This window comes from Acanthopagrus latus, chromosome 6, assembly GCF_904848185.1.
Source record: "Acanthopagrus latus isolate v.2019 chromosome 6, fAcaLat1.1, whole genome shotgun sequence".
Lineage (NCBI taxonomy): Eukaryota > Metazoa > Chordata > Actinopteri > Spariformes > Sparidae > Acanthopagrus > Acanthopagrus latus.
In genome coordinates, this window is record NC_051044.1 from 238,271 (window position 1) to 264,025 (window position 25,755).

Here is a 25,755-nt window from a genome sequence, read left to right on the forward strand (position 1 = left end):
GTCTGGAAACAACAGCTTTAAAGTAAAACAGAATTTACTAAAAAGAAAACGACTCACGTTAGCTGCTGCATCTCCGGCGTGTCGCTGTGTTGATCCCTGAGTGCGACCTAACAGGAAGGAGAGTAAAGGTGGATCTCCTACCTGTTAGATTGCAACTCTCGCCAAAAAGCAACTTAGGCTTTATTTATGAATGAGTCAAACCTTCGCGTTAAGGCATAATTACGAGGAAAGAGGCACTTTTAAGATTTACTGTAGTTTAGTTTTCGGCAAGCTCATTTTCAGTGGAGTGCTCTTAAACTCTGTGTACACAAACAATGTTCTCAATGCTGATGTTCATGTGTGGAGACCCTGATACTACCAAGAGCGTAAGAGTGCCCCAGCACTCAAAACGAAAACTACAGTAAATCTTAAAAGTGCCTCTTTCATCATAATTATGCTTTTACATGAAGGTTTGACTCGTATATATTCACAAATAAAGCCTCGGTTGCATTTTGGTGAGAGTTTCACTTGCATTTAATTTATTCAAGGATCAAGATGAATGTATATATAAAATAGAGTTTATGCATATTTACTAAATGTCCAGAGGTGAGTCAGACAATTACGTGTTTCCACTCCATGTTAATGGATGAGTGTGTGCTCAGTCTTTGCCTCTGGTGTTTAAAGCGTATAGATTCTTCTTCTGTGGTTTCCTGACTTCACCGGTTCATCCAGCAGGTGTCGCTGTTTCTCTTCGTGGACTGAATTCAGTCAAGTCACACAGAAGAAGACGTTACTACACATTCACAACATAAATATTAATGATTTCCGAGGGACCAGGATTCATTCATATTCCCACTAATCTAATTTCTATTAATTTCTTTATTCTAAAAACAAGAAACCGGAAAAGTTCACACTTTTCCTGAAGGTGAGGAGCGAAAGAGACCAAACATGAGGTGAAGAACAACATCAGACAACAACTCAGCGTATCGACTCACAGTGAGGCTGAACTGTTGTTAAGGACGGCAACATCATAAACGGTGGTTTATTTTGAAAGCGTGACCGGAAGCAGCTTCATCTCGTGGTCCGTCCGTGCGTGTTTGTGTGCGAGCGCGCGCGCGCCAAGCGGAGACTGTCGCGCGGCCGACAGGCGGAGGAGCGACACCGCAGCCGGAGCTCGTTCAGCGGGCTGCATTGTTCACTTCAGCCGTAAACAGGCTGACACAGCGGGGCCGCTCACACGCCGCTGCCGCCTGAATGAGCGGAACACCGTCCGGACCGGCGACCGGAGCCTTTAATGTGCCGGGAGCACCGACACGAAGTCGACAGTTGAAGGCTTCGATGTAATTTTTGGCAGGAAAGTAAACCGCTTTAAAATGGCAACCGCCGCCCGCTCCCGGCGACCATAGACGGACACTCAGGTAAGGTTCTCCACCTGGAGCTCCAGCAGCTGCTCGCTAACGTTAGCTAACGGTGCTGTGGTGGATGATGGGAAACATTATGACGCATTTCTCTGACAAGTTCGTCTGTTCACTCGCTATTCTTTGAAGAGAAGGTCAAACCAAACTCCATTCACACATCTGGAAATCAAAACATTCCCGCTATGTCGGTATACGTAGACTCCAGTTCGAACATGGCTGATGACTTTTTGGAATAAGTGGTACATTACAGTTAAATTCGGCGAACATGTAATCCACCTAAATGCTGCTCAGTGCCACAGATCTCAGTTAACCTTTCAGAAGTGGTCCGGGCGGCTCGCCACCGCCCTGCATGCGGGCTGTGGGAGGAAAACCCCGACAGGAACACAGACCGAGCCGATATCTGACGTTTAAAACATTTTTAAAACTTCCCTCGAGTTGATGTAAAGGACCGGTTCGGATCCAAAGACAGCAACGTTTATTCAGCTTTGTACGGGCCGTGGCTGGTGTGAACGTTGGCCGGTGAATGAGGCTGCGTTAAAGTGCTGGATTTGTGAACGGAGTTTGGTTGGAGGCTGTAGCAGACAGCCGGAGCTGCTGCAGCTGTCACAGATGTTTGGACCCATCACTTCATGGTTAATGACGTGTGCCACCTGCTTCTGAGTCTGCGCAGTTTGACCGAAACAACAAAGATCATAGCATCAAAGGCTAAACGGCAAACAAGCCAACAGTCATGACCTCTGACCGTTCACACAACCGCCTGTGACGTCACATACAACAATGTGAACACGTGGTTACTGGGTGTTCTCCGGTGTGATGGAACGCTTTACTTTCAGTGTAATTATCTGATAAAACAGCGGCATTATGACGTCACTGCAGGGGGTGTGACGATAAATACGTGAGAGGTAATTTCGATCAAATCAGGACAAAGAGACATTTATTATTATCAATATAAATATGACGGATGTGTCTGTGCACCTGTTGTGTTGTGTGTGTTGTTGTGTGGTGTGTTGTGGTGTGGTGTGGTTTGTGTGTTGTTATGTTGTGGTGTGGTGTGGTGTGTTTGTTGTGTTGTGTTGTTGTGTTGTGTGTGTGTGTTGTGTGTTGTTGGTGTGGTGTGTGTGTGGTGTGTTGTTGCAGTTTGATCTGGACCGTACTGTGATCAGTTGTGAAGATGTCCATTATCTCTGTTAACTTGTAAATGTGAGCAGTTCTGATACAGACAGACGTTGAGTTCTGCTCAGTGTTGAACACAGTTTCAGTTTGTGTGAATAATAATAGTCTCCTGCAGAAAACTGGAGCAGCTCCATGTTGGAAGTGATTTTATAGAAACTGCTGCGGCAGGTTTGATCAGGTGATCAGGAAGAATTCTGACTGGTCGCTGCAAAGCCTGATGTCACTGACAGATGACAAACAAGTAGCCTGACATCACACAGACACACTGATCAGATTCAACTTCATTGAGAGAGATTGTTTTATACAACATTTAAATACACTTTCATGAAATAAACCAAAAGTAAAGCAGGTTCTCTCTGACACCAAGACAGTTTATTATCTGTATGTTTCCAAAGCAATGCCTCAGTTTGATCAGAGACTGGTGAACTAAGATCATCTCTGTCAGAGGGACAGCTGCATCATGGGTAATGTAGGCCAGTAAAACAGCTGATAGATAACTGTCCACCACAAGTCTGACAGAGTCCAGGTGTGGAAACAGCTGGACGTGCTTGTCTTCAGCAGCAGGACCACTCTGGATGTGTGTTACAGTTACTGATCAGAGTCATCAATAATCTGTGTGTGTAACATCACTTCCTGTTGGCCCCAGCTGGTCTAGACCAGTCAGACCAGTCAGACCAGTGCTCAGTGTGGAAGTGGGACACAGCTGGTCTGTGGTGATCTCACAGTTTATCCTTCTCCGTGACACACACACACACACACACACACACACACACACACACACACACACACACACACACACACTCCCTCTGTCTCTCCCCTCCCCCACCATCCTCTCCTCCCCTCCCCCCGTTTGGTGACAACACCCCCTCAGTCCGTCGTCCTCTGTCTCGTTCATGAGTCCATACATGATATCTGTTATTGATCTGTCGTTGTTGTTTTGATGATAAATGTTTATGTCTGCTATTTATTTCCTCAAGTCACCACATGGACAATACGAGCTGTGATTGGTCAGTTTGGCTGACACACAGTTTTTGAGTTCATGAGCTGACATGAGATCAGTTGATCTGCATCGTTCAGATTACATCAACATGACAGTCATTGCACTGAGTTGATCAGGGATCAGTACTGATCACAGATCAGCTTCATTACTAGCGTCAAACTCCAGCTGAGTGATTTAGTCGTCTGCCTGAGTTTAACAACACCGGCCTGATAACTGATCCACGTCTTCAAGAGTCCACTTTCACTCTGTTTCCTCGTGTGTCACGTTCGTCATCACAAACACGCTGGAACAACAGGAAGCAGATCACAAACCTCAGCAGGAGACATCCAGAGGACCCGGAACTTGTTTTAAGTCTAAATATTATTCTTGATTAAACACATACTCTTTTCCAGAACTGAACTGATAACAGAAGAAGCTCAGGAGTGAGACATCTCACCTGTTTCTGATCTCTGTTTGGAGTTGCACATGCTCAGTACCTATCAGACAGACCAGAACAGATCAGGACAGGTAATTAATACATCTTTAACTTCTCAACCTCTTCAAACTCAGCACCGACTGAACCAATGAAACATTTAACAAGCAGCCTTAACTCCAACACGTCAAATACTCTGATGTAATGTGGTCTAATGAAGCATAAAGTAATGTAGTCTAATGTAGTGAAGCATAACGTAATGGCAGCAGGTTTTCTCCTCTGTGACCTGATGAGGTCACAGCTGGTTCACCTCCTAACGATGTCACTTCCTCCTAGTTTCCTTCCTCCCTCCTCATTGTGTTTCTGTTTCCTTCCTCTGTGAGGGACAGACCTCTCAGTTACACTCTCTGTCTCTGTTTGTTGGGAATCGATGGTAGGGCCGGTGTGGTTATTAGTAATTAATGATTATTTATCATAATTATTTAAAATTAAATCAATAATTAATACAAATTATGATTAAATCATTAAACGGGGCATCACCCTGAAATCAGGGACCAATAACAGTCTCATAGAAGGATTCACTTTAAATGTCCATATTTATAAAATATTAACAATTAAAGGAACAGTGAAGGAAATGAATCCGAGCACCAACCATCACAACCACAGATCACAAACATATACACAAAATAATCACAGAGCACTGAAATGTACAACATGATAGAATTTAACATAAGCACGTTGATCAGATCAATTTAATGAACAAAAATCACTTGAGCACTAAAGCAGCTAAACTATTAAACTAACAAACTCAAGCACAAATAACAAAAAAGTGTGTGTGTGTGTGTGTGTGTGTGTGTGTGTGTGTGTGTGTGTGTGTGTGTGTGTTGGAGGAACAAAGAAAGAAAACCAAAATGGCGACCATAGTCAAAGACACAAGATGGCGGAGAGCCAAAATAGCAGTCATGATCTCTTGGAAAGTGACGTCACAGAGTGTTCCGTGAAAAGACCTCAAGAGAACAAGAGAAAAGAAAGCAACGAACAATGTTTACAACAGAAAACTAACAGCAATGAAAAAGAACTTGGCGGTCCACAAACTCTCAGAACATTGTCGCATACAGGCATGCAATACACACTAACTTCTAGTATCTGCCCTGACACTAAATAAATGAGCCTCACTTGTAGTTGCGTCTTCAATAATCCAGCTCATTTCCTCGGCATGGATTAAAGGTGGTTGCAGCATCCTGCGTTTGCTGTTAAAACAGCGTTGTCGACGTGGGCATGGAGAAAACAGGCGAAGAGGGCGTTTTCTGAGGGAAAAATCCTCCTTCTGCAGGCGGCGAGGGCAGCTGGTTACCCAGTGACTATTCTGGATCCGGGGCGTGTTTGGTAACACGGGGCAGTTTGACTCGTCCAGCGAGGTGAAACACTGCAGCCTTCGGCAGTAAAGATCCAAACGTCTGGTTTCTCCCTTTGAGTAACGGTGCGGTGATGAAAGCTGACGCTTTCAGCAACAGGTAACGTTGGGACTGAGGAGTTGTCAACCCTGTGGGGCCTGTGTCCAGCAGGCACCATCTACTGGACTTTGGGGTCAATGCACTTTCCTTTGTTAGTGCAATTTAGGCCGCCCTGAAGTCAGAACCATGTGATGCACCCAACGCTGTGTCTCTGTCTGTCTGTCTCATGTTTGTCCTCTTTGTCCTGAACAGGTCCATGTGTCCTCACTGCAGCTGCTAGTTGAGCTCTTCCCTCTGTCTGGTCTGCTGTGGAGGCATCATGTCGGCGGCTCAGACCCAGAAGGAGAGCAGCGAGGCGGGCTGGGGCTGTCTGGAGGCGCTTGGTCTCAGTCAGAAGGAGCTGGTTCTGGCCGAGGCGCTGCAGATGGAGTACGACGCCCTCTCCCGACTCAAACAGGACAAGAGTGGAACAGGAACTGGCCCCACGTCCGGCTCCAGAGCTCCCAGCCAGACCCGCTCCAAGACCCCTAATCCCAGCATCAAATGCCCCCGACCCACGCCAAGCCAGCCTGGTCCTGCCCCTGCTGGAGGAGGCCTGTTGAGGGGCCTGTCAGGGTCCGACCCCTCCCTGAACCAGCCTGGAGGCTCTCAGTCTGTCCCCTCCATCCCAGCCAGGGCGCTCCCTCCTCAGGGAGGCTTCATCAAAGAGCCCCTGTACATCCTGGACAGTCCTGAGCTCAGCAAGTTCAGGGATGGCTCAGGTTCCGGTCTCGGGGACTCACCTGGCTCTGGGTCAGGGTTTCTGTCTAAAGGCTTCCCCTCTCTTCCAGATGATACCCCCCCCGCCATCCCGCCAAGAAACCCCATCCCCCTGTCGTCAGGATCAGAGAACCCCTTCCTGCCCCCCCGAGGGTCCACGGTTCCCCGTGATGTGAACCTGTTCATGCCCGACGTAGATCAGCCCAAAGTGAGCTCTGGGGAGCTGAACTATGACAACATAAACGACTCGCTGTCCCGACTCAACGGGAGCCGGCCGGGGCCTCGAGGACGGAGGGCCAATGGGGACCAATCAGGGAAGCCTGTGGCTCGCAGTAAGACCCTCCCCCCCCAAGTGCCACCCAGGACCTACGTACCTGTTCCCAAGAGCAACAAGAACCAGCGGCGGGTGTCTGCAGACCCGGTAAGATCCTGGTTCATCCGGTGTCCTTAAAGACCAGGTTACCTAAGTGATGTCACATGATTATATGTCTCCTACAACACATTGAATCTGTCTGGAAGCGGCTGCTTGTTGTTTCCGTTGGGTGAATATTATTTAAACACGTCAGGTGACAGCAGCATTAAGTCGAGCTGTTGCTGTAGCAGGCTCAGACGTTCTGCTAGTTTTAATAGTGACATTGAAAACTGTAACTTCATGATTAAAGTCATGATTACAGTGATGTAAGGACGTGAGCAGACCTCTGTGAGGGCTGCAGGTGGACAGGTGAGAACACTGAGCAGGTGCTCTCAACCCTGTGGCCTGGGACTGTTTACAGAAACCTCACCTGCACAGGAAGTGATGTCACAGTCTTTTACCACATGATGTAAATAATAAAATCATCTCTCTTCCTGTTAAAGTTCAGTCTCTAACAGAGAGAAAGTGGGTTTTATTTATCTTAATAACCATAATAACGATCAGGTTGATCAGGTCGTCACCCATTGGAGCTCTCCTCTGATTGGTCGGCTTTGGGTGTGATTGACAGGTCTCTCTGGTGTCCAGGATGAATGGATTTGGATATGAACTCTTCCAGGTGTCTGAGGAGAGAGACGAGGAGGTGGCAGCTTTCTGTCACATGCTAGATGTGTGAGTAACACACACGCACACACACACACACACACACACACACACACACACAGTGGGTGTCTGACAGCGTCACTGACCCAGAGACAGCAGTAACGTCTCTCCACCAGACTCCATTGACTAAACTCTAGTTTTAGCCCACGGAGAGTTGCATCTTCTGCGGTGTCGGTTTGCTGGTTTGTGTGAGTTTGGCGTTTGAAAGCGCCAACAGAATGATTTGTGTCTGTGATATTTAAATGAGTACTAATTTTGGTTCAGCTCTCTTGTGTTTCCGTGTGAGTATTTTCCTTTACTGTTGTTAGTAAAGCTGATTCTGATTAATCAGACATTTTACTGCACATCGAGTACTTCCACTGCTGATTACCTGATCTGCATGAAGACACGGGTGTACTTCTGTGTCTGGTCAGAGTTGGATGACTTGTCTCAGTGCTCTTCCTGTGATCAGTGTTTTGAATCAGTCTGATCACACCATGAGTCAGTCCATCAGTTTGATCAGTTCTTGCCAGGATATCTTTATTATTTTTCAGTGTTTCAGTTTATGATTTATAATAATTTAATGAGAAGTCATTTAATTTCTCTGTAGCAAAGTTGAAGTGACCTCTGACCTCACAGCTGATGTACACTTCAGAACCACGCTGCAGAACTCCTGACTGAGTTTTGTTTGGTCAGGTTGCGTTCGGCGTACCCACACAGCGACTGCTCGAAGAACGCCGGCTTCGTGTGGTCGCCGTCGGTGGGTCAGGAGGAGCTGCATCAGGGTCTGGGGGTCAGCGTGAAGGTCACTGTCATCAGTGAGCACTTCAGAGAGCCGCTCACCTTCACCTGTGATGGTGAGACACTGCACGAGACTGACTAACACAGGAAGTTATACTTCAAAATAAATGTCTTAACAGGTTGACAATTTAGGTCTTTGAGAAAAAAATGTACATTAAAATATCTAATATTTTTTAGATATATTTAGTATTGATATACTTTAAATAGAAGTAAAATAATGAAGTGACCAGAATGATGTGACTGTGTAATAAATACCTGTCTTTGTGTGTGTGTGTGTGAGGTTCGTCCACGGTGGACCTGCTCATCTATCAGACTCTGTGTTACGCTCAGGATGATCTGGATCACCTGGACGTGGATCACTACCTGCTGAAGGTGTGCGGACAGGACGAGTTCCTCCACAAGTAAGAACGTGAAACATCCCACAGTCCCTGACGAGGCGTGACGTAGTAAACATCATTCATGTTAACATTAGTGTGTTAGCATTGTCACTGTGAGCACATTAGGCACAATGATCCTTTTAGCTACGTGCTAAGTACAGTGGACGATGCGATCAGTGCAACAGCTTTCAGTGACTCCTGCTCCAACATTTCCTCCACCCGTCTGTTTGATCACTTCCTGTCGTGGCTTTGAGTCGGAGCAGTAATCCCTCTGTGTCTGTGGTTCAGCTGTTTTTAGTTTTCATGCTGAAACTGCAAACTTTCATTTTAAGTTCTGTAAAATCTGTTTCGTAACAGCTGTTCACTCTCCGTCTGCAGATAACAGACTGCAGTCTGATGCACTTCTGGTGGGAAAAAAAAAAAAAATTGTGGCCCAAAATCTAACTGTGTGTAAAACCGTGAATGCAAAAGAGTGTGACGCCGCCTCCTGGTCGCTGTAACAGTTTCACACATCAGGATCTAACCTGCTGTTCTTTAAACTTTGAATTCTGAACTTCACAATAAGTCTGAGTGACAACCCATGATGTGATGTCACTTACTGAAATGAACCCGTCCATCAGACTCCATGTTTCTACAGGAAGACAGAAACATTTGCTGAATTTACAAGAAGGATCCAATGATTTAGAATTTGTTGAAGAAGTTTATTAAGTTTCTCCTCAACAACTCTTAAAATCACAACAAACACCTGCAGAGTGGTGTGTGTGTGTGTGTGTGTGTGTGTGTGTGTGTGTGTGTGTGTGTGTGTGTGTGTGTGTGTGTGTGTGTGTGTGTGTCAATGGAAGTGTGTTTCACTCTGATAAGCTGTACCTGTCTGTCTCTACCTGTCTGTCAGCTCTCAGACTCTGGCTGGTCTTGAGTTTGTTCAACAGTGTCTGAAGTTCGACTGGGACATCCGACTGTTTCTCACCAAGAGATCGTCCATCAACACAGAGCTGTCCCGCACGGTCTGATCACACACACACACACACACACAGACACACGCATGCTGCAGTAATACTTGTTTTTTCAAATTAAATATAATGATAAATAGCAACTAAGGTTCTTAGATTAGCGCTTGACAATAGTTTCTACTCTTTCTTTCCTTCTTGAGGTGACATGTTGTGGTTTCTCTTTTTTACTTGTTATAAGTTGCTTTAGTGTCTGCTAAATGTAAATGTCATCCCTTTTACTTTTAATGACAGAAAGAAGATGATGAGACGCTGTCCACTATGAACCACAGCATCCTGCTGCAGGAGCGTCCAATCAAACAGACCGTCACCAGGTGAGGGGCGGGGCCTGGACCTTAATTATGTTAATAAGCATCTGTCTGCTACTGCTTGTGTAGTGTTCAGCTTAGATTAATGAAATTAACTGATCTGAAATATGTGACACAAACATATTAATCTTACAATATTGTGTGTGTGTGTGTGTGTGTGTGTGTCAGGGAGGCTCTGACTCTGCTGCTGGACACTTTTCATAATGAAGCTGAGTCCTTCCTGCTGTCAGAGGTAACACATCATCATTCACAGTTGAAGTTCAGAAATATGTGTCAATAAACAACATCAAAAATAAAACACAACATTTTGTCAACACACAGTCTCAAACCGTCAGACTGTGGTGAGGGTAGACAAAAACTTCTTCTTCTCCTTTTTATCTTTTCCTCTCATGCGTCTCTCGCAGGTAGAGCTGCCGCTGCACGTGGAGCGTCTCGTCCAATCAGTGAAGGCGCTGTGCAGCTCGTTGGCTGCCGTCGAGACACCTGATGTGACGTCTGCCCTCAGCCAGCTCCCAGCATGCCCCTGTCGCCTGCAGCCCAAAGTGCTGAAGGTGAATAAATGTGTTTGTTGTGGATCAGCTGTCGAGGCACTCCTTTAAACATGAACAGGTGTAAATGTCAGGTTGTGACTGATGCCTCACCTTGTTCACTCTGTTCTCTCCTTCACTGTTTCCTCCCAGGATGCTTCAGTGCTGACCGTCAGAGAGAACAGAGGTACGTACCAGCAGCTCACCGTCACCGACCGAGTCCAGGTCTGTGGTGGGGCTGCTGTGATGTGTTAATGTGTTCCTCCGTCCTAATTTGTGGAGATGAGACAGGATGCAGACAGAGGAACTATTTCTTCAGGAGAAAGAAGTTCCAGCAACATGCAGCGTTGTCTTTGTACACAGAGCAATGTGAACCCTGCATCGTCTCCTCCTTTCACAGAGAAAGTGGTGGAGAAGTTGACGGCAGCCATCTTGGATCTGGTGGAACTGTACTGCAGCACGTTCAACGCCAACTTCCACACGACGCCGCAGAGCAACTGCTGCACGGCGCCGGTGCAAGAGGCCGGCCTCGTCACCAATGTGCTCTCCTTCAGTGTGTACGCTGCTCACCGCGTCCCCATCACCTGGGCCGCCAGGTACACACACACACACACACACACACACACACACACACAGAGCAGTGCCAGCTGTGTGAGCAAACAGATGAATCAACTGATCAGAGAGCTGCAGCCCCTCCCCCTCCCCTATCACCACACACACACAATAGGTGGACTGCCTGGGGACCTGACCTTTGACCTCTAAGAAGAGGCGGGGCCTCCTGTCAGCATCACTAACATCTATATGTATAGTGTTGACGTGTAACTCAGTTTTGTACTATTTTACTGGGTATCTGTTGCAGTCGACCTGCACAGACCTCTAATTTCAGTTTTAGCTCCTGATCCATAATTTGATTTTGACTAAGGATGTCGATTTCGATTTAGAATTGAAATTGACCAAAATTAAATCACAATCTTGAACTTCGATTTAAAAAATGGAATCGTCGATGCTGCCACGCCCCCCTCAACCTCCTCTAACTTAGCTACTAGCTTGGCCAGCAGCTGTTAGCTACAGCCAGTCGAACGACAGCATGGTGTTACACTGTTCAGCTCCTGGACCGTGTCGAGCAGCACAGGGGAGATGATTCCTCCAGGGCCGACGTTTGTGTTTCCCTTCAGAGTGAAACAGAGTTCAGCTGATCAGGAAATAATACCAGGGAGCTTTAATGTATCTGGAGGAGCCGTCGCCTTTATTCACAGCCAGACTGCAGCCTGTACTGTACACGTTCCTGCTGATGCTACTCCTGCTACTCCTTTCACTTCTCCCTCCTCCCATTCATTCACTGTCCGTACGTATGTACGCTCCCTCACCCTCGCTCGCCCACTCACACCTCAGGCACACACACCTCATGCACACCTATTACTGAAAGGAGCTTCGTCACTCTTACAACAATGGTGCAGACATAGGAGATCCATCAACAGAACTTGAACCCCCTCCTCTTTCTCTGAAGTTGAAGGTGTGGAAGTATTTGGGATTACCACTGAGTTATATTGACAACATTCACATTGTTGATAAAAAAAAGCCACAGTTTGCAAGCTCTGCAGAAACTAAATGGCAGGTTATTTTGTTTAAGTTTGATGTAGTTAGATGTAAGTTACCATTACATTATGTTGTTAATAAATAAATGGCACAGCAACCTGTGCTTTGAGAATCGAATTGAACCAATACCTTATAATCGAAAATTTAATCGAATCGAGGATTTGGAGAATCGTGACACCCTTAATATTGACATTAAAAGACTTGAGATCATAAAATAAATCACGTTTTAAAGTCTTCTTGTTTTCATGTTTTAGAATCTAATCCGTCAAAATAATGAGTGATGATTTAACGTGACTGTGCTGTGAGAGTTGATGATGTCACTCTGCATCACTTCCTGTTCACACTGAGCTCCACGGTGCGTTCAGGTCCAGTAGTTTCTGTTGTTAACAGAGCTGCTGTTTATGATCCACAGAAGAAGAATAAAGTCGAGACGGTCAGCTGCTGATAAATACAATGATCCTGATCAATTTCACTCATTAACTGTGTGACATCATGTCCCTGTGCTGCTCTCTGATTGGTCAGTTATGAGGGCTTCTTCCTGTCCTGCTCGCTTACTCATGGAGGGGCGGAGCTCTGCGCGCCGCAGCACACCAGCAAACAGTCGGTCAGCAAATACCTGTTCCACCTGGTGGTGTGGGACCAGAGGTATGTACCTGTTGCAGTGTGACATCACAGCTTCACGTGGACACACCTGTAGCGTCACCCCGCTCTCTCCCCTCTCCCTCTCCCCTGCAGGGTGAGTTTCCCGGTGCAGATCAACCAGCTGCCCAGAGAGTCTCAGCTGACCGTCACCCTGTATGCCAGCTCCCTGCCGCCTCCTGGAGGAGCGGAGGAGAAGGGGAAGCAGCGTCGCAGCATCGAGGCTCTGGGCTGGGTCACCATGCCGCTCTTCAACTTCAGACAGTAAGTCACATGACCCTCTGGCACAGGAAGTGGTCACATGACCTGATAACTTTCAAGCTTTGGACAGAGCCAGGCTAGCTGTTGCCACCTGTTTCCAGTCCCTATGCTAAGCTAACAGCTGCTGGCTGTAACTTCATATGAATTCACATTCAAGTTCCAGTGGAGCCTTTTTCATGCCATTTCCTCCACAGCAGCGGCTCAATTCTAGAGCACTTCTGGACTGATGGGTGTGTGTGTGTGCGTGTGTGCAGTGTCCTCACATGTGGCAGGAAGTTACTCGGTCTGTGGCCTTCAGCTCCGGGGAGGAACGGAAACGCCCGGACGAGCTCACCGAACTTCAGCCAGCCGGACAGCGTGATCCTGCAGGTGAGGCAGGAAGTGTGTCTGCACTGTTGGAGGTCACATCCCGATTCAAGTGTTCGCACTCCGCCTGTTTAAACAATATCCCAGCATGCATTTCACTTTGACCAGTAGTGTAAGACTTCCTCCCTCTCCATCAACTCTGTTACTGAGTCACTAAATCTAGTTTTGATTTTGACCTCATGTTTAAAACAGCTGATCAAAATAAAACTTCATGCGGTCACTCCAACATCGGTTCTGAGTGACCACCTGTGTTCTGATGTCACTTCCTGCTCTGTACGAAACAAACAGCTGATCAATGTTGGCAGGTAAGACTTTAGCACTTTAGACACAGAAGCAGACAGGCTGGTACAGACATGCTGCCACAAACTGACACTTTTTACAAGGAGATAAACAACTTCAGCTTCTGGTTTAATGCTGAATTTACAACAAGGACACAATGAGTCAGAATCTGTCAGAGACACAGTTTCACTACGTTATAACGTTTGTTTTAACTCAACAACTCCTAAAATAACTGCATTTGTTAATGGAGTCTGGTGATGTTGAGGTGACTGGTTCAATGGTTGGATCAGTGTGTAATCCATTCTGCATGTTGAGGCTTCTTCTTCAGCTATCAAGATGTAGTCAGATTACTCAGGATGGATGTTAAACAGGCCACAGAGTCATCTCCTGGACACTGCCCCAAAAATCAGCTGTGCTCCAATTGAGGGCATCTTTTCATCATGTCTTTTGTCCATTATTACATCAGCTGACCCCATTAACACACACACACACAGGCTTTGGCTCATTGTTTCAGTTCAGTCAACTGTGTTTTTGCCTGATTAACGACCTCGTTAAAGCGTACAGCAAACAAAACAAACACAGTGACATATTTTTTTCAGTTCTTTTTCCAGTGAAAAGTAAAGCATTGATCTCTTCAGGCCTCGAAACATGCTCGAAATTACCATCTGTCTGACCTGTCTGTCTCTCTGACCTGACTGTCTCTCAGGTGGACTTTCCCACATCGTCATTCGAGGTTCACTTCAGTACTCCTCCTCCAGCAGACTTTTGTCCTCAGTATGACTTCTCCCGACTGGACACCATCAGTCAGATCCAGCTGCAAGACGTCCTCCACAAGAAGGCTGTCTTCTGGTCAGACACACACACACACACACGCAGAGCAGTGGTGTGGTTCTGACACAAAAGCATCTAATGTTTCATCAAACATGTAATGTGTCTGTGTGTGTGCGTGTGTGTGTGCAGGCTGACGGTGGAGGATAAGCGCCTGCTGTGGGAGAAGAAGGCCTTCTGTCAGGCAGAGAGTGCAGCTCTTCCTCTGGTCCTGGCCAGCGCCCCCTGCTGGCAGTGGTCCTGTCTGCCTGACATCTACGCCCTGCTGAGACAGTGGGCCTGCCTGGGTCACCTCGACGCCCTGGGACTCCTCCATGCCTCGTACGTCCCCGACCCCCGACGCTCACCTGTCCGTCTGAAGCTCTGACTTCATCATGATCACCTGAGTGACATCATCATGTGTGTCTTTCAGGTTTCCAGACCAGGAGCTGAGGAGGACGGCTGTTCAGTGGATGGACTCCATCTCTGATCCAGAGCTGCTGGACTTCCTGCCTCAGCTCGTCCAGGTGACAGGAGATGCTTTTATTTTGACAGCTGATCAGAGAACAAGGCTTTTATTTTGTAAAAGTGTAAAAGCTGTTCAGTCATGGCACTTCTTGCTCAGATGGTTCACATTAAAATCCTTCCACAGCTTTCAGGTTACAGTACATTATTAAAAGGTATATTTATTATAAGAAACACACTCACTGTCTCTTTGTTGTGTCCATCTCTGTGTCTCAGGCTCTGAAGTACGAGTGTTACCTGGACAGCTCGCTGGTTCGATTCCTCCTACGGAGAGCCGTCGCAGACGTTCGCATCGCTCACTACCTCTTCTGGTCAGCTCAGTTATTGATCACACATTAGTCACAATAGTTTGATCTAACATCGAGTTTTTATATTTTAATCACCTCTGAAGTTTATATATAGTCATCAGTGTGCTCTGGACCAGAGTCAGGTTTAGTTTACTGAAGTCAGGTTCAGTTCAGTCAGGTGTAGCTCAGGTAAGTCGGGTTTAACCCTGACTGTGTCTGTCCGTCAGGTTGCTTAAGGACAACCTGCAGGACAGCCAGTTCAGCGCTCGCTATCAGCACCTTCTGGCTGCGCTGCTGTGCTGCGTTGGTCGCGGTCTCCGTGAGGAGTTTGACCGTCAGTGCTGGCTCGTCTCCGTCCTCGCCAAGGTGGCCCACAAAGTCCGAGACTCCACGCCGTCCAGCAGACAGGTGGGGAAGACAGAAACATTACCTGACAGGTTACCTTTGGTTCTGAAGAATCATTTGAATGTGTTTACAGGGACAAACAGGAAAACAATGGGACGTGTCAGTTTCCGCCTGACCATATATATATATATATATATATATATATATATATATATATATATATATATATATATATATATATACACACACACACACACACACAAATCATATATACTGTCTGTTTGTGTGTGTGTGTGTGCCACAGTGTGTCCTCAGGGAGGGTCTGGAGGAGATGAAGCAGTTCTTCTCAGTGAACAGCAGCTGCAGACTTCCTCTGAACCCAGCGCTGCTCGTCACAGGAATCAACATCCAGGTACGCACGCACATACACACACACGCACACATACGCACACACACGCATCAGTTACTGCTGGTGTCAGATCTGAAACAAAAGATCATTTAATGCAGAGCTGAAGCTCGGTGTCAAGATAAGATTAGCGTCAGGCTAACATTAGCATTAGGCCAACATTAGCATCAGGCTAACATTAGCATCAGGCTAACATTAGCTCAGCTCCTTGTTCAGGCTGAAATACGTCTCTGTGCTGGGTGGTCGTGATTGTGTTTCAGGCGTTCTTGTTCCTTCAGGAGGAGCTGATCATCACAGCATGTCTCAGGTGAGACTGCAGCTGATGATCCACTCCTTCTTCTCCTTCTTCTTTTATAGTCATGTTCCTTCTTCAATTCCAACGCCGTACCTCTCAAACTGTCCTTCCAAAACCTCGATCCTCTGGGAGACAACATCAACGTCATCTTCAAGGTAAAACCCCTCCCCCGTTTTTACCTGTTCAGTCTGCTTCAACAGGTGTCTATAGAGATACAGTCCTAACTCTGTGAGCTGACCTTTGACCCCGGCTCTCTGTCCAGTCAGGAGACGACCTGCGGCAGGATATGCTGACTCTGCAGGTGATCCGGATCATGAACAAGATCTGGATCCAGGAGGGTCTGGACATGAGGATGGTCATCTTCAAATGTTTCTCCACTGGAAGAGGACGAGGTGAGGACACACCAGGTGTATACCACAGGAGGACAGTTGTAGGGCTGGAGTTTACCAGGAGGACAGGGTTTCTCAGGTGTGTTGTTACATGCTCTCAGGTATGGTGGAGATGATTCCTCATGCTGACACTCTGAGGAAGATTCAGGTGGAACACGGAGTCACTGGGTCCTTTAAAGACCGGCCGCTGGCCGACTGGCTGCAGAAACACAACCCTACTGATGAGCAGTACGACAAGGTACACACACCTATACACTGACCTGTGCACACATGTGCACTGAACACACACTCTAAAAGTAGAGTCATACTTCCTGTGTTCAGGCGGTGGAGAACTTTATCTACTCGTGTGCCGGCTGCTGTGTGGCGACCTACATCCTGGGAATTTGTGACCGCCACAACGACAACATCATGCTGAAGACCAGCGGTCACATGTTCCACATCGACTTCGGGAAGTTCTTGGGACACGCACAGATGTTTGGAAACATCAAACGGTGAGAGTCATGATAGCAACTTTCTGTTTACTCACTGACATCATGATGATGATGAACACACCTGGGGCAGGTATGTTATGTCTGACACCTGTGGGACACCTGCAGGGACCGCGCCCCCTTCGTCTTCACCTCTGACATGGCGTACGTCATCAATGGAGGAGACAAACCATCCAGTCGCTTCCACGACTTCGTGGATCTGTGCTGTGAGGCGTACAACCTGATCAGGAAACACACACATCTGTTCCTCAACCTGCTGGGCCTGGTGGGTGCACCACACACACACACACACACACACACACGCACACACTGGACTAACAAGAGCCCACAATGCACTGCTTCACTTTTCATAGATGTAGTGTAGTGTACGTGAACACAAATCTCTATTGAGTGAAAAAGAGAAACTACTGAGTGTGTTTCTGACACTCTATGCGTGTGTGTGTTTGTGCACCAGATGTTGTCCTGTGGGATCCCTGAACTTTCTGATCTGGACGATCTGAAGTACGTCTATGATGCACTGAGACCTCACGAGTCTGAGGCCGACGCCACCATGTACTTTACCAGGTACACACACACACACACACACACACACAACAGAGAAGTACACAGCAGCTGTCTGTCTCTCTGACCTTTTCGTCTCGGTGTCTCTCAGGTTGATCGAGTCGAGTCTCGGCAGCGTTGCCACCAAACTCAACTTCTTCATCCACAATCTGGCTCAGATGAAGTTTGCCTCTTCGGAGGATCGTCCCACGCTGTCGTTCGCTCCCAGAGTCCACACAGCGAAGAGCGACGGCCTCATCAGGAACCTGTACATCTGCAGACACATCCGCACCGCCAGCTCCAGCAAAGGATATGTGAGTCCACACGTATTTTATCTTCCAGCTGATTCATTTAAAACATCATGTTTCCATTATGTTGTCGTTCAGACTGGTGGAATGAAAATCTGTGATTTAATTAGAACTTCATTTGAATATCTAAACATGAGATATCAGAGAAGAAATAATTGTCTCAATGTCAGCAAGCAACTGCTGAACAGGTGTAACAGTACCGGTGTGTTTGTGTGTGTGTCTGTCTGTGTGTGTGTGTGTGTTTCAGGCCTTTGTGGTGAAGGTGGAGCGTGACGGCCAGCAGGAGGCGCAGCTGGTTCAGAGGACATTTGAAGAGTTTCATGAACTTCACAGCAAACTGAGACTCATCTTCCCCTCGTCCAAACTGCCCAGGTACTGGTACCGGTACTGCTGACCGGGTTATGGAACCTGGATCTGGGGCATCATGATTGGCAGCTGAGTCCTGCTTGTAATCGGGCAGGCAGATGTGAGGGTGGGACCTCAATACTGTGGCTCCACCCACCCAATCATATCATGTTGACCATCTTTATATGTCAATCACACACACACACTTTTATCTCAGTGTTCTCTCTTCTCTTTGCCCCGCCCACAGTTTCCCAAGCCGTTTTGTGATAGGCCGTTCCCGTGGTGAGGCAACAGCTGATAGGAGGAAAGATGAGCTGAACGGTTACGTGTGGCACCTGATCCACGCCGCCCAGGAGGTCGCTCAGGTCAGTCCACTCTGTGATGATGATGATGATGATGATGACTGTGTCCACAAGAACGGCTTTCTCCTTCACCTGTCACTGGCTAGTTAGTAATTAAAGCTAACAGGCTAACCCTGAGATTCCACCAGATACGTGTCCGTTGCATCACGGCTCCGATCCAGTTTATCTCCGCTGTCTGGCAACCCCTACCAGTTGCATTTTGATCCACGGCGCAGTACAGTTGGCTGCTGTCGTGAGACTGAGGAGTTCCCGCGATAATCACATGATCACTGGTGACCGCAGTTATAGGCCTGTGTTGTGAACACAACAACAGGAAGTGATCCTGACCGAAGGATTAGAAGAAGAGCTTGTGTTGAGCCCCTTTTAGATAGAAAAGGCAGCACATTGCAGCCTTTACCTTGCTGCAGATGTGCCGCCTTGTCTTTCTAAAAGGGAGGTGTAATATTCCTTCTCTTGGCCTCCACTAAGGTAGGCGTAAACATGTGACGTGACGTGAAGCATGAAATTCGGTTGTGAACAAAGACCCCATTGGAATTTAGAACTGGGTTCTCAGCGGGGGGCTTTTAATTTGAAAGTAGCGACTGTTAGCAGCTTGCTGCTACAACAGCAAGCGGACAGTGAAGACAGCTAACCCGGATGAAGTGATGGACTGACTGCTGTGATCAGCTGTTTCTTGGTTTTAAAACTTTCCGGGTGTGGGTCGCACAACAGCGCAGGTCATCAACACCTCCACCCATCTCACACAGAGGCAGGCACATCGACGGTTTGGATTTACAGCACTGGAGGTGGAAATAAGTGAACTCTCTGAGACGTCATACTGGAGGACCAAAACAGACCCCCAGTATACCGCCTTCTGTCTAAATCCACAGACCCAGCTGCAAAAAGGACGGCCACATTGGCGGCTTGCTGCCCAGGATAAAAACGGCTTTTGTCTCTGTTTGAGATTTGTGTGCTGGTGTCAACGCAGTGTTTTATTTTGAAAAGTAACCGAATGATATATTGTTGTTTTGGTGCGTGACTTCCTGTCTGCTCGGTGCTAAATTTGGCTGAATTGCTGCGTCGTGATCCAACATCCACCAGAAATAGAGGTCCTATGTATCTGTTCCAGAGGGCTTTGGACTGCCGGAGCTGGACGGAGCAGATACGCAGCACACTGGACCTGCTGGAAGTTCACACAGAGACCAAAGTGAAACTGATCAGGTCCGCTGGTGTGGCAGAGACACGACGCAGCAGACACTGTGTACCACAGTATCTGGTGGAATCAGTGTTAGCTTCTCCAACAGGCTGATGTCAGTGTACATGATGTGTATATGATGTGTACATGTTGTGTATATGATGTATATCAGTGTTGGAATGTTTGTTTGGCTGTCAGGTTTCATTTTCATTCAGTGGCTTCTCAGAAATGTTTTCAGTGTCAGGAACCATATCAGTACACACACACACACACACACACACACACACACACACACACACACACACACACACACACACACACACACACACACACACAGAGGGTGTGGATCAGCTGTATCAGGTCCTTCCAGTTTTAGAAGCTTGGCAGGGTGAAGGAGTTTCTCTCTCTGCTGTTCACTTCTCACACTGAATGTTTTGTATTCACAGTTGCAGTTTTATTATATTAGACAGGGTTATTAATATATTATAAATGTCTTACTAATTATTATTATATATTATTAATGTATTATTAAAACTGTCTGCTGTGTTAGTTTATTTGTCTTCTGAGAGTGAACACAGAAAAGTCAAGAATGGTTCACATGTTCAGACAATAATCTGAATGAGATCATTTCAGTGTGACCTCGTCTACACCTTCTTCCACCCGCTGCCCCGAGACGAGACGCCAGGAACCACAACCAGCAAACCAGCAGGTACACACACATGCACACACACATGCACACACACTGGAAAGTACAACATGACACTCAGATAGGAAGGATATAAACTGATCAGTGTGAAGTTTGAAGGTCAGCCCAGACTGAAGCTCCGTCGGCCCAGAGTTGACAGCTCCCACTGACCAACTGACCCGTCACCGGGACACTCGGCACACAGGTCCTTTACTCACTAACTCACCTGTGCTGATGTATTTAACTGGTCAGGTACCAGGTGTGTCATACATGTCATATAAGATACAAAGAAAAGACTGCAACACTCATCATACTGTGATGTGAGCTGAGCAGGACAGTGGTTCAGAGCATGTTGGCTGCTGTTACAGATTATTAACTAGATGAGAGTCCTGTTAGAGCTCCGACTGACTCGGTCTGCTGTTAAAGTTTAACTGTCCACCCACAGATAAACACCTGCCACACACACAAACGCACGAACACACACACATATTTACAGAAGAACTAGATACCAGATGCAAAGTGCTTCCTTGTTTACTTCCTGGTCATGCAGTTCATTGAATATGGGCAGTAGCGTTGCCCCTGCTGGCCCCGCCCACCTTCCTGCTCGGCCCATAGGCCCGGCCAAAAATTCTCAAAAGAGTCATAATGGACTCGACTGCAGCTCTTGGTGTCGGCAGTTTGGCAGACGTCTCTTTTATAAATGAGCTCTGCAATACCCTGAGTGTCCACCGGGAGTGAATAACTTTATTTGTACAGAAGTGCTGTTGACAGACACGCAACCTAATAATTAAAGTGACCTCTTCCTGTGTGTGTGTTGCAGAGTTGTCGTGGTCTCCAGCTTCAGGCAAAGAGCTCGGCGAGGTCAAACTGTCAATCTCCTACAAGAACGACAAACTCTTCATCATGGTCATGCACATACGAGGACTGGTCAGTCACTGTGTGTGTGTGTGTGTGTGTGTGTGTGTGTGTGTGTGTGTGTGACTGTCGTGAAATTTAACTTTTTTTGAAATGTCCATCTTAAAGTTCAGCCCACCTTAAGAGGTGGTCCTGGACAGGTGTTGCTCTGATGCTAACTCTGATGCTAACCCTTCACTGTAGGTCTGAGCAGTCTTAGCATTAACTCACCTGAAAACAGCAGGGAACTATTTCTTGCTGAGTGTGACAAATGTGTCCTCAAACATCAGCTGGTTCTGTAGAACCTGACTGAGGAAATGTGTTCTGGTTCCTGCAGCAGCCCCTGCAGGACGGCACAGACCCGGACCCCTACGTGAAGCTGTACCTGCTGCCAGACCCCCAGAAGACCAGCAAGAGGAAGACCAAGGCAGCACGCCGTACCTGTAACCCCACCTACAATGAGATGGTACTTCCTGTCTTCTACTGTGAACAGCATGTTGTGAAAATAAATAACACACAGACAGGAAGTCCTGACACCTCCCAGCCAGTCAGAAACCTGCGGCAGTGATCACCTGACTCATAGATGTGGAGAAAGAGTCAAACTGGGGAAAAATAATTAACCTTAAAGGCGACTGGCTGCTTCAGCTAATGGCTAAAGCTAATGTGAGCACAGCCTGCTGTAGCTTAACCTAGCTTAGTTAAACTTAGACTAGCTGAGTTTAGCATAGTTACAGTGAATATGCGGAAACATGTAGCACTGGTCTGATTGGTTGGAGGTCTCAGGTTTCAGGTCCTGGCTCAGATATTTGCCTCTCAGACTTGAACCCTAACCCTAACCCTATCCACAAATGAACACAAACTGATTTTATAAATTCTGTCTGCTTGGTTCTGCCCCCGCCCCCCCAACCCACCCGACTCTCCAGCTGGTGTACGAGCGGATCCCTCAGGGGGATCTCGACCAGAGGGTGATCCACTTGCGGGTTCTTGGTGACGGGGCTTTCTGGGAGAACACCCTGCTGGGGGAGACCTTCATCCCTCTGAAGAGGCTGGTCCCGGGTCAGCACTGGGTCGACTGGCACCAGCTGGGTGCCGCTGGCTCGGACTCCAACTGACTGACAGGAAACAGGAAGCGGTGGATTTAAAGGGAGAGAAGAAGAGAAGCAGTCCTCCTGATGAGGACAGAAGACAAAAGGAAAGTCCTTTCAAAGTAAAAGCCATGTGGCTGATCCTCCCTCTGTGTGTGAGGGAGTTTAGTTAGAAGCAGATTCGTCCTCTAACAACACTGAACACATTCGCTAATTCATTTCAATAGTTATTATTAAAAATCATCAGTTTTGTGAAAGAGGCAGATTTTGTCGCAAGATCAGGTCCTTTAAACTTTCAACATCACAAACTGTGATTTCCAGTTAAGGAGTTCAACTAACGAACCAGTTCTAATATTAACTTTAACAGTTTCAGCTGCAGGTGAGTCAGGATCAGTAGAAGTGTCTTCATGAACACGTTTAGATTCACGCCTTTATGTTGAAGAGAAGGCGAAGTGTTTCCTGTTCGGACTGATGATGAAATGATTTTGAGAATATTCGCTGGTTTAGTTTTTATATTTACTGATGTTGTGAAGGAAGCCGTCGGTGTGAGACATGAAGAAGAGATGATTTATCATCATAATAATTATAATTACAAGACTGAGAATCTCGTGTTTCATAGGCAGCACACACAGATGCATGCTGGGTATCTGAGTTTCATCAACAGGAAGTAAGGTGAGGGGACGATGACTCTGAGAAGGAAACTTTTACTTTGAAATCCTTCATCCAGTTTTGAGTCCTTGAGTCATTTTCCAGGACTAAAAGCTGCGTTTAAGATTTCAAGGACATTTATCTGTGATGTCTTTTCTTTTCTGAGTGTCGGTTGTGATTTCAGCACAAAGCAGTGTACATACAGAGCTTTAGCCTAATGTTGCTAACAGGAAGTAGCTGAGGTGGTGTGGATGTTCAGCGCAGACTGCAGCATATTTTTCTAGTGTGGATGAGGATCAGAGTTTGTATCTGAGGTGCACGAGAGCTTCTGAATGTTCCTGTCGGAGGACACAGCTCAGTCTGAACTTCAGCTTGTTCTGATTTCTGTTCAGCTCTTATTAATCCGGATCAGCGCTTGACCCACCAGCTGATCGTTATCACATTTCATTCCTTGTTTTTTAAAATCATCTGTCAGTGTGTGATTTTGTACTTTTTGGGAGGTTTGTAATAATCCGGGCTGCAGTTGAGGAGGTGAGCGAGGTCCTGCAGGTGGTTCATGCGCTGTAGACGAGACAAAGTGAGGAGAGAACCTGCAGGAGACGAACTCGTTGTCGCTCCTCCGCTCAGCACTAAACATGACGACATTCACATGAATCAGAGTTAACTTCAGTCTAAACGTCAGCCTGAGATATCTCAAGTAGTTTGTAGTTTTGACCCTAATGCTCTCCTGTAGTCTGTCAGCTGCAGCCACACGCACGCGCACACACACACAGTTTTTAAATGGAGTTCAGTGAGCTGGCTGCAGCTGACAGTCTGAAGAACGACATCGCGTCCGTCATGTTGATCTGATGGAGACGAGTGATGTGAAGTGGACGTGGTGCGTTCGAGACCGCGGGACAGAATGTGATCCAGTTCAAACTGAACTGGATCTTTATGTACTGTACAGACTGACCATCATGAAAATGTGACTTACAGGCTCTTATTAATGTGGACCTTTCATTTTGGAACATGTTTTGTATGATTTGCACTACAAAATAAACTTGAAGTGAAAAAGATAGTCGTGTCTGTCTTCACTTCATCTCTCCATCTTTCCTATGTCCTTCTCTCCTGTGTCCTCCTCTCCTATGTCCTTCTCTCCTGTGTCCTCCTCTCTTATGTCCTCCTCTCCTCTGTCCTCCTCTCCTGTGTCCTCCTCGCTTCCTCTTACTCCCTCATTTCTTTCCCTCATCTTTCTTTATACAGTTTATTCTCTACTTCTTCTTTTCTTTTCTTCCCTTCTTTTTCTCTTCCTCTTCTTCTGTCCACGTCTTCTGACCTTCAGTACGTTCAGCTGATCCCACGTCTGCACTTGAAGGTCAGCTGAGAGGATTATTATTTTTCTCCACAGATGTAAAAACAGTGATGACTTGTTCCGTAGTTTTAAGTTGCTGCAGTGGAACTTTCTCTGAAATAAACTGAACTGTGGTTGAAAGCTCTGGAAAAAGCTTGTAAGCAGAACTTGACTCTAGATTTTTCTCTCTAAATTTCACGGATGTCATTAAAAGTCTAAACTCGGCAGCAGAGAGATGAAACTTTCGGTCTGTTTGCACCTGTGCAGGTGACAACTGGAGAACAGATCCAATCATCATCATTAAACTGACAACACATGAATCATCTTGTGTTAAAACATATTGTTCACCTTTTGTCAGAAATCAATCAGAACTGAAGCCTATCAATAAAAATTGTCCAGCAGTCTGATCAACATTTTACAACCATTTCAAGTTCACGGGCTGTAAAATTACACTTCTTGTTCTTCAGCTGCTTCTTTGCTTGCAACATTTCTCCTCAACACTAAAATAAATTCAGGCCCCTAAAGTGAAACTCTCACCAAATTGCAACCGAGGCTTTATTGGGAATGTATATGAATCAAACCTTCCTGTAAAAGCATAATTACAACTAAAGAGGCACTTTTAAGATTTACTGTAGTTTCATTTTTAGGCAAGCTTATTTTCAATGGGAGTGCTGCGGGCACTTTACTATAGCATGAAAATCTCTATTTTAAAACAGTAAGAAGTCTGGACACAACATGAAACTCTGCTGGTAGCATCACCAGGGTCTCTACACATGAACACCAGCGCTGACAACATTGTTTGTGTACACAGAGTTACTAAAAAGAAAGTTTTTGAACAATTCGTGTTAGCAGCTGTATCTTCTGTACGCTGCCGTCATGGCAGACAAAAAGGAACAGCTTAACATGCAGGCTTTAGGAGCGGTCCACCATTATTCTCCTGCCTGTAAATTTCCATTGAAAATTAGCTTGCTCGAAAACGAAACTACGGTAAATCTTAAAAGTGTCTATTTCATCATAATAATGCTTTTACATGAAGGTTTGACTCATATACATTCACAAAAAAAGCCGAGGTTGCTTTTTGGTGAGTTTCACTTTAAAGGTCCCACATTATACTGTTTTTCATCAATTTCACACAGCTGTCAGAGGTCCATCAACACTGTATTTGAGATATATTGCCCCAAACTCATCCCTGGTCCTGAACTTCAGCTGTCTAAAAGTCGCTCTACTGAGCGCAGCAGTTTCTGTGCCTGCAGCTTTAAATGCTAATGAGCTCCGTCTGTTAACACCTGCCTTACCTGCTACACGCCCCTCTCAGCGAGAGGATGCTGCTTGCACTAGCGGTAGCATGCGCTAATTTTGATGCTGTCGTTCAACAGAACCAGTTTGACCCAGAATGGGACCCAGAAGGAGAGGCTCCTGAAGAAGTACAGACTCT

General features: G+C 46.5%; 1 protein-coding gene across 4 annotated transcripts; it reads left to right on the top strand.

Annotated features, from left to right (window-relative positions):
- The first annotated feature begins 1,065 nt into the window (after window positions 1–1,065).
- pik3c2b (phosphatidylinositol-4-phosphate 3-kinase, catalytic subunit type 2 beta) lies at window positions 1,066–24,047 on the top strand. 4 transcript variants are annotated; one of them, XM_037101120.1, is made up of 34 exons: window positions 1,069–1,397; window positions 5,316–5,496; window positions 5,689–6,616; window positions 7,176–7,276; window positions 7,943–8,103; window positions 8,328–8,448; window positions 9,317–9,428; window positions 9,666–9,745; window positions 9,908–9,971; window positions 10,144–10,290; window positions 10,420–10,453; window positions 10,667–10,862; window positions 12,385–12,507; window positions 12,598–12,765; window positions 13,017–13,131; window positions 14,114–14,256; window positions 14,368–14,556; window positions 14,648–14,741; window positions 14,956–15,050; window positions 15,254–15,434; window positions 15,676–15,783; window positions 16,135–16,227; window positions 16,335–16,464; window positions 16,563–16,699; window positions 16,783–16,952; window positions 17,058–17,214; window positions 17,404–17,513; window positions 17,602–17,803; window positions 18,045–18,169; window positions 18,390–18,507; window positions 20,312–20,387; window positions 21,184–21,290; window positions 21,595–21,723; window positions 22,181–24,047. In XM_037101120.1, the coding sequence occupies exons 3-34, from the start codon at window positions 5,756–5,758 to the stop codon at window positions 22,367–22,369; spliced, it is 4,836 nt and encodes a 1,611-aa protein (XP_036957015.1). In that variant the 5' UTR covers window positions 1,069–1,397; window positions 5,316–5,496; window positions 5,689–5,755; the 3' UTR covers window positions 22,370–24,047. The 4 variants fall into 4 exon arrangements, with proteins under 4 accessions (XP_036957017.1, XP_036957016.1, XP_036957015.1 ...); XM_037101121.1 differs by lacking the exon at window positions 5,316–5,496 and having other exon boundaries at window positions 1,068–1,397; window positions 21,598–21,723; XM_037101119.1 differs by lacking the exon at window positions 5,316–5,496.
- The last annotated feature ends 1,708 nt before the right edge of the window (window positions 24,048–25,755 follow it).

What these genes read in the sequence shown, in the direction of transcription:
- pik3c2b (XM_037101120.1), top strand. Translation starts at nt 5,756, where the DNA reads ATGTCGGCGGCTCAGACCCAGAAGGAGAGCAGCGAGGCGGGCTGGGGC. An exon ending in CAGGACGAGTTCCTCCACAA is followed by an intron (nt 8,449 to 9,316) that starts GTAAGAACGTGA and finishes CCTGTCTGTCAG; the next exon opens with CTCTCAGACTCTGGCTGGTC. An exon ending in ATCGCTCACTACCTCTTCTG is followed by an intron (nt 15,051 to 15,253) that starts GTCAGCTCAGTT and finishes TCTGTCCGTCAG; the next exon opens with GTTGCTTAAGGACAACCTGC.